Here is a 16,344-nt window from a genome sequence, read left to right as displayed (position 1 = left end):
ATTAGTGGCCCTCGAACTTAGTTTAATTTTTTAATGTGGCCCACACTGTCGTTGAGGTTGAAGACCCCTGGGCTAGGTGATCTTGGAAATGTGATAGTTAGTAATGACTGCAACTGTGCACCAGTTAGGTGGTCTGGGAAATGTGACAGTTAGTAATGACTACACCTGTGCACCAGCTAGGTGGTCTGGGAAATGTGACAGTTAGTAATGGATACTTCCGTTCACCAGCTAGGTGGTCTGGGAAATGTGACAGCTAGTAATGAATACACATGTGCACCAGCTACATGATCTAGGAAATGTGACAGTTTGTAATTGCTACATCTGTGCACCGGCTAGGTGATCTTGGAAATGTGATAGTTAGTAATGACTGTAACTGTGCACCAGCTAGGTGGTTTGGGAAATGTGACAGGTAGTATTGGATACTTCTGTTCACCAGCTAGGTGGTCTGGGAAATGTGACAGCTAGTAATGAATACACATGTGCACCAGCTACATGATCTAGGAAATGTGACAGTTTGTAATTGCTACATCTGTGCAACAGCTAGGTGATCTGGGAAATGTAATAGTTAGTGATGACTGCAACTGTGCACCAGCTAGGTTGTCTGGGTAATGTGACAGTTAGTAATGACTACACCTGTGCACCAGCTAGGTGATCTTGGAAATGTGATAGTTAGTAATGACTGCAACTGTGCACCAGCTAGGTTGTCTGGGTAATGTGACAGTTAGTAATGACTACACCTGTGCACCAGCTAGATGGTCTGGGAAATGTGACAGTTAGTAATGACTACACCTGTGCACCAGCTAGGCGATTTTGAAAATGGTATTAGCAACACTTTACTGAGCCCATTGTATTTATTTTTTTACAGAATGTGCTGTAAACTGATTAACGTGTTAATTTCAGAGTTCTTTAATTTGTGTGTATTATGCTTCTAGTGCCATTTTCGATCAGATAGAGGAAGAGATCTCTAGAATATAAAAAGCCATCCCCAGGGATAGAAGGAAGAGTATCCACCACTAGAGGGCAGCAGAGGTCCAATACTAACGGAGAAGTAGCAAGAGATTTGCAGCAAGGAAATAACCACAATGGGAAGGCTCACTATTAAGAATGAGACACCGTATGATTTTACATATTTGCATGGCCTAATTTGGTGGACAGGAGAGGTGAGTCTATAGCTCCAATTCCAAATCAGGGGCAAATGCAGAAATTATGAAGGGTGGGTTTCTGGATATGTGCGTGATATATATATTAATATATATTATAATGGGCTGTCAAAGTGACAAAGGGGCATTTGGACCCCGAACCATTGGTTCACATGGTTTCTACTTAATACATTTCTGCTTTGTAAACAGAGGGCACCAAAGCAACTGTACAAGGGCTTGATTTTGCACACCCTAATGCCACTTACATATTGCATCACACACCATAAGACGTCACACAATATATAGTGATTGTCCATTAACACTAGCTTAACTCTCTATATTACCCCTAGAAATAAATCATACAGACACATCTTATCACTAAAGATAAAAACATGGACAACCACTGCATAAGTTGCATAGGTCATGGCTAGTTAGTAACTGGTATGACCCTATTTGTAAAGGGATGGCTAGGAACAGCGCTTGGAGACCATCTCTGGTCAATTGGTGTTAATAATGGCAGAAACTAAAACACCCCAACCTATAACAAGGGCGATGAACACCCCACCTATCTAAAGGTACAAACTATGCTGTGATGATCTCACTGCCCCTTTTATGGCATGGTGACGACATTTCCAGGAAGTGGCCCACATCCCCCCACAGAGGTAGAACTCACCAGCCGTCCTGGTCAAGAGGGGCAATACCGCACAACAACCACCTGTACCTCAACATGACCTCCGGTGGAGAGCTCCTTCCGGCCACAGCCCAGTTCTAAAATTACCCCTCCAGGTTAACCACTGCAGAACCGTGGCCCAATAACGCGTAAACACAGCTGTAAACTAAAAGTGCAGTAAAGGCAGAGTGTCATGTGCTAAAAACTGCAAGGCTGCAACTGTCCTACATGGCACACAAGCCCTTGCCAGCAGCACTGGGCAGATGTCACTGGAATCCTGGGCACCCAAAGACACCCAGCAACCCTTGCCTAGCTGATCAGTCTTAGAACGGCGGATCTTGCCCATTGCCAGTCCATACTGGAAGACCATGTCTTTGAACAACAGACCTGAATCATGAGACCTCTTATCAGCCACTACCAGTTTGCTAATATGAAACACACCGAAGAAAGCAAATGTGCAAGCAACCTGAACAGGGTTTCCTCAAAACTTGCTCTCAGGAAACCAGGGTGAGCATGCAATAAAATTACGCCCCAAATCCATGCAGCGTCAGTAAACAGCTGCAGTATGGAATTAGGGGATGATTTTGAGGGCCACAATTAAACTGAACCAGGAAAGTGGACCAGAAGACCAGGTCCTCATGAATCTCCTGGGACAATCCAATTGTATGATGTGGGTCCCTGACTCCCAGGGCCGTTTCTAGACAATTTAGCTCCCAGGGCAAAGAAAGAAAAATGCGCCCCCCCCCCCCCCCCCAAATACATAACATGACATAGAAGAAATTGCACGCGCCTACGGCGCGCGCGTCGGAGTAGGGGGTGTGGTTTATTTTAAATGGGGTGTGGTTTAATATAAGGGTCGTGGTCTAGCAGGAAAACTATTACCTTACATCTCACTTTTGCAACCTGCATGTCCCGACATTGGTTACCGCAGGAATTGTCATTGTCCTCCCGCACTTAAGTTGGCCGGCTGAAGGCCACACAGTGACATAAAAATATAAAGGCCCATACAGTGACGTAGGGCGGGATGTATTAATATACATCGCCGCCCTTCGCCTGGCAGCCGCCGCGATGCTGCCGCATAGGTACACATATGCGGCTAACATCGGGTTGCGGTGACAGAGACCCCCGCGATACCTGTGATGTGGTCTGCGGGGGTCTCCGTCACATCCCGGCGGCTGCCAGTGTCCCCCTGCGTCTCCTCCTCCCCCCTGCAGCCGGATGTCCTGCCGGCTGTGACACCTGGGGGAGGAGATCAAAGGAGGACGGGGGGGGGGGGGGGCGCGCGGACGGCAGACGGCGGGCGGCGAAAGACACCAATAGGCTTCTATAGGGTATCGCCACCCAGAGGGTGGCGATACCGTGCCTAGCGAAAACGGGGCGGACGAGTATTGATACATAGGAAAATACGGTAAAACGGGTGTTTTACCGCATTTTCCCATTAGTACATCCCGCCCCTAGTACGCTTCACAGATCAAGGCCAAACAATGACAGGCTACTTAAATCATTATACACTATTTATCCATGATGCCAATTACACATGACGCCGCATACCGTGTTGACAATTACACATTATGTCGCACACCGTGATGACAATTACAAATTATGTCGCACACCATGATGACAATTACACATTATGTCACACACACCGTGATGACAATTACACATTATGTCGCACACCATGATGCCCATTAGACCCCACACTGTGATGGCAATTAAACAATTACTCCCCACACCGTAATGCCTATTGCACATTCTGACCCACGCGCCGCTGCCGCACAACAGATGCCGTTTACTAATATGCCCCAAGTGCCAGATATGCCCCCACAGTGCCATACATATATGCCCACACAGTGCCATACATATATGCCCCCACAGTGCCATACATATATGCCCCCACAGTGCCATACACATATGCCCCCACAGTGCCACACATATATGCCCCACAGTGCCAAATATGCCCCCACAGTGGCACACATATGCCCCCACAGTGGCACACATATGCCCCCACGGTGCCACAGATATGCCCCCACGGTGCCACGGATATGCCCCCACGGTGCCACGGATACGCCCCAACAGTGCCACACATATGCCCCCACAGTGCCACATATTCCCCCAAAGTGCCACACATATGCCCCCACAGTGTCACACATATGCCCCAAAGTGCTAGAAGCAGCACAACTCACTGACTGGGTCTCCCCCTCCGCTGCCATCGTTGTTGTTGCTGCTGCTGCTTTGCTTTCCTGGGGAGGGGAGGGGAGCGGAGCGCATCGCACGCCTCTCCTTCACTGTGTGTAGCTGAGCCGTCAGCCATTCATAGCTCGCGGGCTGGCTCCTGATTGGCTGCCGGCCCGCGAGCTCACTGATTGGCTGACAGCCCAGTGAGCGAGGGGAAGGAGAGGCGCGCGATGCGCTCCCCTTCCCTGGGAAATCAGCTGGGCGCTTGAGCGGCGCTTGTGGCGGCCGGGGAGAGGGGGAAGAAGGGAGGCAGCAGCGTTGGGGGGAGCTGACGGGCGCCCCGGCTGTTAACAGAGGCGGACAAGCCGTGCGGCGCCCCGGGCTGCTGCACGGCTTGTCCGCCTCTAGAAACGGCCCTGCTGACTCCTGCCGTGGCCCTCTCGAAAGCTCCGAAGAGTCTGGTGGCAAAAAAACCAATGCTTTCCCGCTGTACAGTCTCTCGGACCTACAAAAGGAAATCATCAGGGTAGCGTGCCACACTGTGGCAACCTTTATCAGACTGTATGTACCACTGCAAAAAAGTGCTAAATTACTCAAAGTAGGAACAGGAGACAGAACAGCCCATGGGCAGGGACTTGTCAACGGAAAAACCGCCATCTAATTGAAAACACATAAAACTGAAGGGTCCAGGTGAAGCTACAAAAAGTGGAAGGCGGACTCAATGTCCAACTTGGCCATTAGTGTGCAACCCCCAGAACTGAGGAGCAGGCTGAGGACCTCATCAAACAGTTAATACCGAACACTTCGGATTTCTTTATTATGGAAGAACCGTGGGGGTCAAACAGGTGCTGAATCAACCGGTATTTACCGGGAGCTTTCTTAGGTACCACACCCCAGGGGGGATAAGCACATATCAGGCAGTGGCTCCAATGGAAAACCGGCCCAATGCCACCTCGGCCTGCACCTTCTACCGTACCACCAGCGGAAAGTTTCTGGCCGACTTCAAATTCCTGCTAGAAACTACATATATATATATATATATATATATATATATATATATATATATATATATATATATATATATATATATATATATATATAACCTCCGATACAACAGGCGTCACTCCGGGTCTTGGGTGAAAACAACGTGATATTTATTTTATCCTTCTAACGGTCAACGCCGTTTCGGGCAGTCGCCCTTCGTCAGGACCAGAAGTAACAAAAAATACAACAGTGCAACAACAATGTGTAAAAGAAAAGTGAACTTACATATAGGGGACCCGCCGTGTAGCGTCCTCCTCCGTCTGGGACTCCCGCTGACAACTTCCGGGGTCTCCCGGAAGTGACCTGTCCGTCCTGGCAGCGGAGGAGGCCACACTAGGGAAACAGTGCAATATGCCAATACATTATAAAACTGTTTTAAAGTGCAATGTGCTTAATATAGCTGTGTTTATAATATAATCTGGTGCTTATACATGTGCGTTAATAATGAAAAAACATTTAATACAGACACATTTAAAAACAGTACTGCGCACTGTCCCTGTGCTTATTGCTGAACAACCACAAGATGGCGATGTGGCGCAACATTATCCCCAGCAATAATTGCTCCAAGTAATTATTTTTATAAATTTCATTATGCAGGTAATCAGGGGTTATCGCATCAGGGAATGTATGGGGACAATGTTTACCATATTAATGTTAGATCTTTCATAGAGATGCATACATTTGCAAAAAAGCATATAAGTATAACACTCTAAAACACTTCCAAGGAAATATATACTAGTGCCTATGTCCCTCACTATTACGTATCCTCTCTCACCAGGAATGAATACTGTACTTATAAGAAGCTGCCTAAATTCATAGTCTCGTTGAGGCCTCCTGGTCTCAGGGTCCCCAGCGTATGGATCCACCTACTCTCAATTTGTAATAGGCTTTTGCCTCTATCCCCACCTCTTAGAGATTCTGGAGCCTGGTCTATTAGTTGAAACCGTAAATTGGCTACCCCATGCCTGGCCTCTAAGAAGTGTCTGGCCACAGTTTGCTCGCTATGGTCTTTTTCTAGAGCTGCTCGAATTGCAGTTCTATGGTTAGCCATGCGGTCTTTTATTGTGCAAATGGTCTTCCCGACATAATTCAACCCACACGGGCATGTCAACAAATAAACCACGTATTTGGACATGCACGTGAGTACTGGCTTGATGTTGAATACCTTACCCGTGTGGGGATGTCGGAAAGTGGTACCAGGGGTCATATAGCTACAGGTTACACATCCTGTGCACCTGTAGCAGCCCCCTTTACGGGAAAGAAAATGAGTGGGTTTGTTCTGAAGATTCGAGATGTCAGTCTTCACTATTTGATCCCCTATGCTTCTGCCCCTTACATAACCGGTTTGTAAACGGGTGTTTTTGAGGCTGGGGATGTTGGGATCTGTGGAGACAATTGGCCACATGCTTTTGGCCTTTTTGACAATCCCAGGGCTTTTATCTGAATGGTGTTTAACCCATGTAAAAATTCCCGTATTTGCATTGGTGTCCTGTTGTTTGCTTTTGAGGAGTTCCTGTCTTGGGACATTGATGGCTTTTATCCTAGCCTCTCTGAGGAGTTGATACGGGTAACCCCTCTCCAGGAACTTATTAAGCATGGCATCTAATTGAGTGTCCCTAACTGACATGTCGCTATTCACCCTACATATCTGAATAAATTGGGAGTAGGGCAAGCTGGCGGTAGTAGCCCGTGGATGAAAACTTTGAAATTGCAACATCATGTTGCGGTCAGTGGGTTTCGTGAAAAGTTGGGTACTGATCTTATTCCCATTTTTCGTGATGCGGACATCCAAGAAGTCCAACTGATTGGGACTAATAGTGTAAGTCAATTTGACCGGACTGTTGGTACCATTGTGCTGCTCTAGCAGCTTGACCAGAACATCTTGAGGTCCTGCCCACAGCAGAATCAGGTCGTCTATATATCTATAGTAAAATAATGCATGTTGTTTGAACAATTCATTACACAAAAATATTTCACTCTCGACCTGGAACATAAATGCATTAGCATAAACTGGAGCGGACGGAGAACCCATAGCACACCCTGACACTTGATGATAATACTTTTTGTCATATATAAAGATGTTGTGAGTAAGGGTAAATTCCAGAAGTTGTAAGATAAACTCTGGACTGGGACCGTTGTAATGGGTGCTGTGTGCCATGAGTTCTCCTACCGCTCGTAATCCCTGCTGGTGGGGAATACAGGTATATAGGCTGGTTACATCTATACCCACCAACAGAGTGTCGGTGGGGATGTCCCCCAGCTCCTGTAACTTAATTAGCAGTGAGGTGGTGTCCTTAAGATATGTGCTCGTGTTTTGTACACAATTTTGTAAACACGAGTCAACATATCTAGCAACTGGTTCACACAGAGAGCCCCTGGCAGAAATGATGGGTCTACCAGGGGGCCTCTGTGGATTTTTGTGGAGCTTCGGTATGATATAAAATACCGGCGTGATAGGATGTTTTCTTAGCAGACTCTTTTTGGCATCAGGTGTAGTATGCTGATTTGTAATGGCTCTGTCCAATATGACTTCTAATTCTCGGTAATGCTGTGACGTTGGGTCCGCAGCAAGAAGCTCATAGGTCAGTCCATCTGCCAGCAGACGTTCACACTCTTCCTTATAGAAAGATAGGTCCATAACCACCACCGCCCCTCCTTTGTCCGCCGAACGAACAATGATGTCAGTTCTTTCACTTAAATCCTTAAGTGCTTTTTGCTCCTCTTTACTTAGATTTTGTGTGGAAGCACTTGCGACATCTTGGCAGCTGTTTTCCAATATGCGGGCAAAGGTCTTGAGGGAGGGGTTATTGGACAACGGGTCGAAGGTGCTTGGTGGTTTTAATTGTTGCAACACCTTTTCTTGTGGGGAGGGATTCAATTGTGGGGTCTTGTTTTTATCGAAGTGTTCACGTAAACGTAACTTTCTTTGCAGGCGGTAATTATCGATCTTCCATTTAAAATCGTTGTGTGCCACTGTTGGCACAAAATTAAGCCCCTTATTGAGCACTGATTTTTCTGCCGGGGTTAATACCGCACTGGAAAGATTGAACACGACGTCTAGCGACCCTTTCTTGGCTGCCGCCTTCCTCTCCCTTTCCCCCTGGCCACCTCGTCTCGGTCGCTTCGAATCGTGTCGGCATCTCTGGCTCTGGTGCCCACAGCTAAAGGGATCTGTACTCTTTGGCGCCCTTGTCTTTGTTGCTGGGGTTGTTCCCCTTCACTAGCAGAGGTGCTAGTGTCCCGGGTACTATAAGATGCCTGGTTGCACAACGCAACACAAGAGCTCCTCGCAGAAACTGGCGCAACCAGGCATCTTATAGTACCCGGGACACTAGCACCTCTGCTAGTGAAGGGGAACAACCCCAGCAACAAAGACAAGGGCGCCAAAGAGTACAGATCCCTTTAGCTGTGGGCACCAGAGCCAGAGATGCCGACACGATTCGAAGCGACCGAGACGAGGTGGCCAGGGGGAAAGGGAGAGGAAGGCGGCAGCCAAGAAAGGGTCGCTAGACGTCGTGTTCAATCTTTCCAGTGCGGTATTAACCCCGGCAGAAAAATCAGTGCTCAATAAGGGGCTTAATTTTGTGCCAACAGTGGCACACAACGATTTTAAATGGAAGATCGATAATTACCGCCTGCAAAGAAAGTTACGTTTACGTGAACACTTCGATAAAAACAAGACCCCACAATTGAATCCCTCCCCACAAGAAAAGGTGTTGCAACAATTAAAACCACCAAGCACCTTCGACCCGTTGTCCAATAACCCCTCCCTCAAGACCTTTGCCCGCATATTGGAAAACAGCTGCCAAGATGTCGCAAGTGCTTCCACACAAAATCTAAGTAAAGAGGAGCGAAAAGCACTTAAGGATTTAAGTGAAAGAACTGACATCATTGTTCGTTCGGCGGACAAAGGAGGGGCGGTGGTGGTTATGGACCTATCTTTCTATAAGGAAGAGTGTGAACGTCTGCTGGCAGATGGACTGACCTATGAGCTTCTTGCTGCGGACCCAACGTCACAGCATTACCGAGAATTAGAAGTCATATTGGACAGAGCCATTACAAATCAGCATACTACACCTGATGCCAAAAAGAGTCTGCTAAGAAAACATCCTATCACGCCGGTATTTTATATCATACCGAAGCTCCACAAAAATCCACAGAGGCCCCCTGGTAGACCCATCATTTCTGCCAGGGGCTCTCTGTGTGAACCAGTTGCTAGATATGTTGACTCGTGTTTACAAAATTGTGTACAAAACACGAGCACATATCTTAAGGACACCACCTCACTGCTAATTAAGTTACAGGAGCTGGGGGACATCCCCACCGACACTCTGTTGGTGGGTATAGATGTAACCAGCCTCTATACCTGTATTCCCCACCAGCAGGGATTACGAGCGGTAGGAGAACTCATGGCACACAGCACCCATTACAACGGTCCCAGTCCAGAGTTTATCTTACAACTTCTGGAATTTACCCTTACTCACAACATCTTTATATATGACAAAAAGTATTATCATCAAGTGTCAGGGTGTGCTATGGGTTCTCCGTCCGCTCCAGTTTATGCTAATGCATTTATGTTCCAGGTCGAGAGTGAAATATTTTTGTGTAATGAATTGTTCAAACAACATGCATTATTTTACTATAGATATATAGACGACCTGATTCTGCTGTGGGCAGGACCTCAAGATGTTCTGGTCAAGCTGCTAGAGCAGCACAATGGTACCAACAGTCCGGTCAAATTGACTTACACTATTAGTCCCAATCAGTTGGACTTCTTGGATGTCCGCATCACGAAAAATGGGAATAAGATCAGTACCCAACTTTTCACGAAACCCACTGACCGCAACATGATGTTGCAATTTCAAAGTTTTCATCCACGGGCTACTACCGCCAGCTTGCCCTACTCCCAATTTATTCGGGTATGTAGGGTGAATAGCGACATGTCAGTTAGGGACACTCAATTAGATGCCATGCTTAATAAGTTCCTGGAGAGGGGTTACCCGTATCAACTCCTCAGAGAGGCTAGGATAAAAGCCATCAATGTCCCAAGACAGGAACTCCTCAAAAGCAAACAACAGGACACCAATGCAAATACGGGAATTTTTACATGGGTGAAACACCATTCAGATAAAAGCCCTGGGATTGTCAAAAAGGCCAAAAGCATGTGGCCAATTGTCTCCACAGATCCCAACATCCCCAGCCTCAAAAACACCCGTTTACAAACCGGTTATGTAAGGGGCAGAAGCATAGGGGATCAAATAGTGAAGACTGACATCTCGAATCTTCAGAACAAACCCACTCATTTTCTTTCCCGTAAAGGGGGCTGCTACAGGTGCACAGGATGTGTAACCTGTAGCTATATGACCCCTGGTACCACTTTCCGACATCCCCACACGGGTAAGGTATTCAACATCAAGCCAGTACTCACGTGCATGTCCAAATACGTGGTTTATTTGTTGACATGCCCGTGTGGGTTGAATTATGTCGGGAAGACCATTTGCACAATAAAAGACCGCATGGCTAACCATAGAACTGCAATTCGAGCAGCTCTAGAAAAAGACCATAGCGAGCAAACTGTGGCCAGACACTTCTTAGAGGCCAGGCATGGGGTAGCCAATTTACGGTTTCAACTAATAGACCAGGCTCCAGAATCTCTAAGAGGTGGGGATAGAGGCAAAAGCCTATTACAAATTGAGAGTAGGTGGATCCATACGCTGGGGACCCTGAGACCAGGAGGCCTCAACGAGACTATGAATTTAGGCAGCTTCTTATAAGTACAGTATTCATTCCTGGTGAGAGAGGATACGTAATAGTGAGGGACATAGGCACTAGTATATATTTCCTTGGAAGTGTTTTAGAGTGTTATACTTATATGCTTTTTTGCAAATGTATGCATCTCTATGAAAGATCTAACATTAATATGGTAAACATTGTCCCCATACATTCCCTGATGCGATAACCCCTGATTACCTGCATAATGAAATTTATAAAAATAATTACTTGGAGCAATTATTGCTGGGGATAATGTTGCGCCACATCGCCATCTTGTGGTTGTTCAGCAATAAGCACAGGGACAGTGCGCAGTACTGTTTTTAAATGTGTCTGTATTAAATGTTTTTTCATTATTAACGCACATGTATAAGCACCAGATTATATTATAAACACAGCTATATTAAGCACATTGCACTTTAAAACAGTTTTATAATGTATTGGCATATTGCACTGTTTCCCTAGTGTGGCCTCCTCCGCTGCCAGGACGGACAGGTCACTTCCGGGAGACCCCGGAAGTTGTCAGCGGGAGTCCCAGACGGAGGAGGACGCTACACGGCGGGTCCCCTATATGTAAGTTCACTTTTCTTTTACACATTGTTGTTGCACTGTTGTATTTTTTGTTACTTCTGGTCCTGACGAAGGGCGACTGCCCGAAACGGCGTTGACCGTTAGAAGGATAAAATAAATATCACGTTGTTTTCACCCAAGACCCGGAGTGACGCCTGTTGTATCGGAGGTTGTATCAGTGGCAGCAAGGCCACTTGGGAAGGCACCCGGGCGTATACAGCTGTTTGAGCGAGGAGTGCCGGACACCCCACACGTTCTATATATATATATATATATATATATATATAGTGGAACAGTGGTAAAAACAAGCAAAGTTTCAACAGCAATGTGTCGTCATCAGGCTCACTGTGCAATAAAACAAACAACCCTTAAAAACCTTAAGATGCTGGTCAAAGCGCGGGAAACGGACCTCCGTGTGCCGAGCAGCAACAGAATCATCAAATCTAGCCCAGATGGGGAAGACTATCCCAGTGGAAGATTTATACAAAGACCTACTTAAACTACACAAACGTCATACAGACTATTTTATGCACGGTGTTACTTTGAGTGACTATCATAGATCTATGAAAATACCGAGGGGACTACGTGTGCGCAATAGTCCCACAATCGGTAAGAATGATCCAGCATTTTGTAAAAAGTGGGTGTCGATCGTTAATAAGTGCTCTCTAGATCTTATTTTACTTATTATTGAACAATGCACCAAGGAACTGACGGTTACATCTGAGAAAATCACCGCCTTTGAGGCATTGCGTAAAGTGGAGCTACAAAGTGATATCACAACAAACTGGTATAACAAATTATCAGCGCAGATCCAATCATACAAACAGGAACTGGTGAAATTCAAGAAGGAAAAGAGGGCTAAAGTTGATCTCGATTATGAGAATAACTTGGTATATAGATGGACAGAAACTTCCCGTGAATCGGGTAATAAGAAACCATTTTTCCGCAGATACCGGGGTAAATTTAACAGAAACCAGGATTCATCGAGTTCAAATCCTCTAACAGGTGAACGGTGACCTGGTGCGGACCTTGGAGGGCATTTTACCCGCAGACCTGGTGGCTGTATGTGACCCGGGACCCATATATGCTATATCCACGCCTGTTTGAACTGTATTCACAACACAGTTCAACGCCATCTGAAACTGATTCCGAGGTTGGAATAATGATTTGATAGCTGATGTTCCAACATAGAAGTGCCCTGGATATCTAATTAAGGGAAGTACACCATTCCCCATCACCATTCAGCGCTGGTTGAAGGGTTTATTTTACTCCTTTTTGCACTCGTATTTTGTGCAGCAGATAAGGGGGGTGCCCTGGTGATACAGGATGCTGACAATTATCATTGGCAAGTAATGAAGCACTTGGACGACACCAGCACATATAGTAGATTACAACAAGACTCCTGTCTTTAAGGGCCTTATTTTGGTTCATTCTTTAACCTCATTCTCTAACCTCATCTCCATTCATACACCCTCCCGCCCTCTACGGTCAGCTGACGACTGTCGTCTCTCCTCCACCCTGATCACTGCTTCCCATGCTAGAGTACAGGACTTTGCCCGTGCTGCACCCCTTCAGTGGAACGCACTCCCTCGCTCCATTAGACTCTCCCCGACCTTGCAAAGCTTCAAACGGGCACTGAAAACTCACCTATTCATCAAAGCGTACCCTTCCACTGCATAAACCAGCTGGTTCTCCGACCCCTTGCCTGTTTACATCCTGCTATCTAACCACCACCAGTGGCGTAAGTTCATCCCAGGGGCCCGGAGGCAAGATGAATGCCGGTGCCCCCCCCCCCCAAAACTCCCAACATATTTTTATACATATACATACACGTATGGGGCTTGGAGGGGCGCTAGCATTCATCTTGCCTGCGGACGCCCTGCGAGAGTATCCAGTGCAGCAGAAGGGAAGGGGAAAGTCGGTGGTAGCAGGCAAGAGCCGGGCGCAGTACATGAAGACGCCCGGCGAGGGGAGGGGGGGGGGTATTGTCTCTTACCCGGCTCCCAGGTCCTGGCTTACTGCTGCATCAGTGGCTCGCTCCCCCGCGCTGGCTGTGGCCTGCCTCCCTCCTGGCTCATCGTCGCTTTCGCTGGCTCTCACTAGCTCAGGCGGATGTCAGGCCCTTCCACGGAGCAGTGAGCAGCCAGCGACGTGACAGGGTGGATCAGGGGAGGGGGGCGCTGCGCGGTGCCGCTTCGCGGCCACTGACTGCAAGGGGTGGGGGGCATCCCCACCAGCACCACTAATCAAGGGCTGATCAGCGGAACATTGGGACTCGGAGGCAATGGAGCCAGTGCCCCCTTTGAGGCTGGCGCCCGGCGGCACATGACTCCATTGCCTCCGGGAGTTCCGCCACTGACCACCACCCCCTCGCTTGCACCTCTTGTAATCTGTCTGTCTCCCCTTCCTACTAGATTGTAAGCTCCTCCGAGTAGGGCCCTCTTCCCTCCTGGTGTCAAAGCCCACTTATCTTCACATTTCACTCACAGCTCTCCTTTACTCCAACACTCAGTGACCATCTTCATACTCATCTCCATCATTGGCCTCAAGCCTCTAGTTGTATGTTGATTGAGTCCTCACTACTTACATTTAAGCTGTAATGTGTATTGAACTGTGGTGCTCTTTATTTGTACTGTATTTTTGTTATTTATTCAATGTTATGCCAAGTTTTGTCTCCCTGTATTGTTCCTTTGTACGGCGCTGCGAAACACTTGTGGCGCCTTATAAATAAAATTATAATAATAATAATAATTCTTTCTGACAAAATCCTTCTTAGATGGGCAAAACCATGTGCACTGCAGGTGGGGCCAATGTAACATGTGCAGAGAGAATTAGATTTGGGTGGGGTTTTACTTCAAAGTGAGATCTATATTGCAGTGTAAAAATAAAGCAGTCAGTATTTTCCCTGCACAGAAACAAAATTACTCACCCAAATCTAATTCTCTCTGCACAAGTTACATCTGCCCCCCCCCCCCCTGCAGTGCACATGGTTTTGTCAGAAAGAATGAACCAAAATAAGGCCCTAAGAGACTTTTGCAAGAGACGTTACAAATGGCGGTGGATAAGAAAGAGATCTCTAAAGTTAATGGAGGCACTGATTCCTAAGCACCCAATAGTACCTGTGATGTACGGTATTCCAAAGATTCACAAATCTGTGAGCATGATGACGACACATTGCTGTTGAAAAGTTGCTTGTTTTACCACTGTTCCACTAAAAGGATTTTGATTTAATTGTGCTGAAGTGCTGCATTTTTGTTTGCTGGTCTATATATAATGTATGTGGACACATTTGTGTGTATATATATATATATATATATATATATATATATATATATATATATATATATGTCAAAAGGTCAAAAAGAACGTCACTCCCGGCTCTTGTAACTTGTCAAATAGATTTTATCTGTATGTGCCAACGGCGTTTCGAGCCTGAGGCTCGTCTTCAGGACAATAACCTATATATATATATATATATATATATATATATATATATATATATATATATATATCATCCAAAGGCCTAGGGTCTAGGATAAATGACGGCACTCAGAGACTTTCCAGCATAAAAAGAAGTGTATTAAAAACACAAACAGCGGGTAACGCTTCGGGGGACAAACCCCTTCTTCAGACCCTTCCTGACATTCCTTTTAGACACATGCCGCACAGTGGTGATACAGGTATAAAATTAGCTCAGTGGGAATCATTAAGTTGTAACCTGTAGATATTAAAGCTAATTCGGCAAAGAAAATCCCAAACAGTACAGAGTAAAGACAAAATCACTGAGGGTCCACTGGCTATTTGAGGCATGTGCTTTACAGTTTAGGACAGAAAGTAGTATTGCACGTTACAATTATAATGTGACTTATAAAGCAAGGACCTAGTGCAAGTTGCATGGCACACGCTACACAGTACACAGCAACGATGTACATTATATATGTTCAATTAAGTCCAGGAAGTACCTGTGCACACCTTTGGTCACATGATCAGAGCACAGGTCAGAGCAACAAGGTCACAGGCAATCCACTGGAGGACAGAATCATGTGACTGCAAGTGTCATGGCGGCACCCAAGCAGCGTGGAACAGCATGGGATGCCGACCAGACTCCAGAGTGATGTCACACAGATCCTGCCATGGAGAATACCCAGGGACAGCGCAGGACAAGGACCTGCGTCGCAGGACGCACCAGCGTGCGGGTAACGAATGCGGACGCGGTTGCAGATGCGAACGCACACTGCAGTTTCTGACAGTACCCCCCCTTTAAAGGTGGGCTCCGAACACCTTTTAGCCTTGTCTGGATTCTCTTGGAGAAACTGTGCAATCAAACAAGGAGCGTGGACGTCAGCATCATTAACCCAACTTCTCTCTTCAGTACCATATCCCTTCCAGTCTATCAGATACTGGATGTGACCATACCTGCATCAAATATCTAGCACTTTGTTGACCTCAAACTCCACCCCACGGTGAGTGCGTACTTTGGGAAGTACCGGAGAGGACGACTGGAACCGATTCAACACGAGAGGTCTTAGTAATGAGTTATGGAAGGAGTTGGTTATCCTGAGATAATGAGGTAACTGAGCTTGTAGGTTTACAGGATTAATCATCTGCATTACAGGATACGGACCAATGAATCTTGGGGCAAATTTCATGGAAAGAACGCGCAATCTTATATTGCGGGTGGAGAGCCAGACTTTGTCACCCGGTTTAAGCTCGGGAACTTTTTTCCTTCTGCGATCCGCAAAGAATTTTTACTTCTTGGATGCCTTCTTTAGGGCAAGATGTACATTCTTCCAAATTTGGGAAAAATGCACATAGGCAGACTTGGCAGCAGGTACCTCCATTGGTGGTAGATCCTCAAATACTGGAGGGCGAGGATGTTGCCCAAACACTGTGAAGAAGGGAGTGTGGCCAGTGGACGTATGATATCTGAAGTTGTGCGCAAATTCTGCCCAGGGCAGCAGATCGATCCAGTCATCT

At 46.6% G+C, this 16,344-nt stretch overlaps 1 protein-coding gene across 3 annotated transcripts in view; it reads left to right on the top strand.

The window, feature by feature from the left end:
• Positions 1-16,344, top strand: part of LOC146062752 (uncharacterized) — a 98,223-nt gene that overhangs the window by 24,937 nt on the left and 56,942 nt on the right. For 2 of the 3 annotated variants that reach the window (XM_083174867.1, XM_083174808.1), the window contains exon 2: positions 933-1,160. The exons of the other annotated variant lie outside the window; for it this stretch is intronic. In XM_083174867.1, coding sequence (XP_083030993.1) covers positions 1,083-1,160 — 78 coding nt within the window. In that variant the 5' untranslated portion in view covers positions 933-1,082. The remainder of the gene's footprint in view (positions 1-932; positions 1,161-16,344) is intronic. 3 annotated transcript variants of the gene reach the window in all.

This window comes from Crinia signifera, chromosome 1 (genome assembly GCF_055691185.1).
Source record: "Crinia signifera chromosome 1, ASM5569118v1, whole genome shotgun sequence".
In the NCBI taxonomy this organism is placed as follows: Eukaryota; Metazoa; Chordata; class Amphibia; order Anura; family Myobatrachidae; genus Crinia; species Crinia signifera.
Note: the sequence above shows the minus strand (reverse complement) of the source record. Positions and strands in the feature narration are given on the sequence as shown.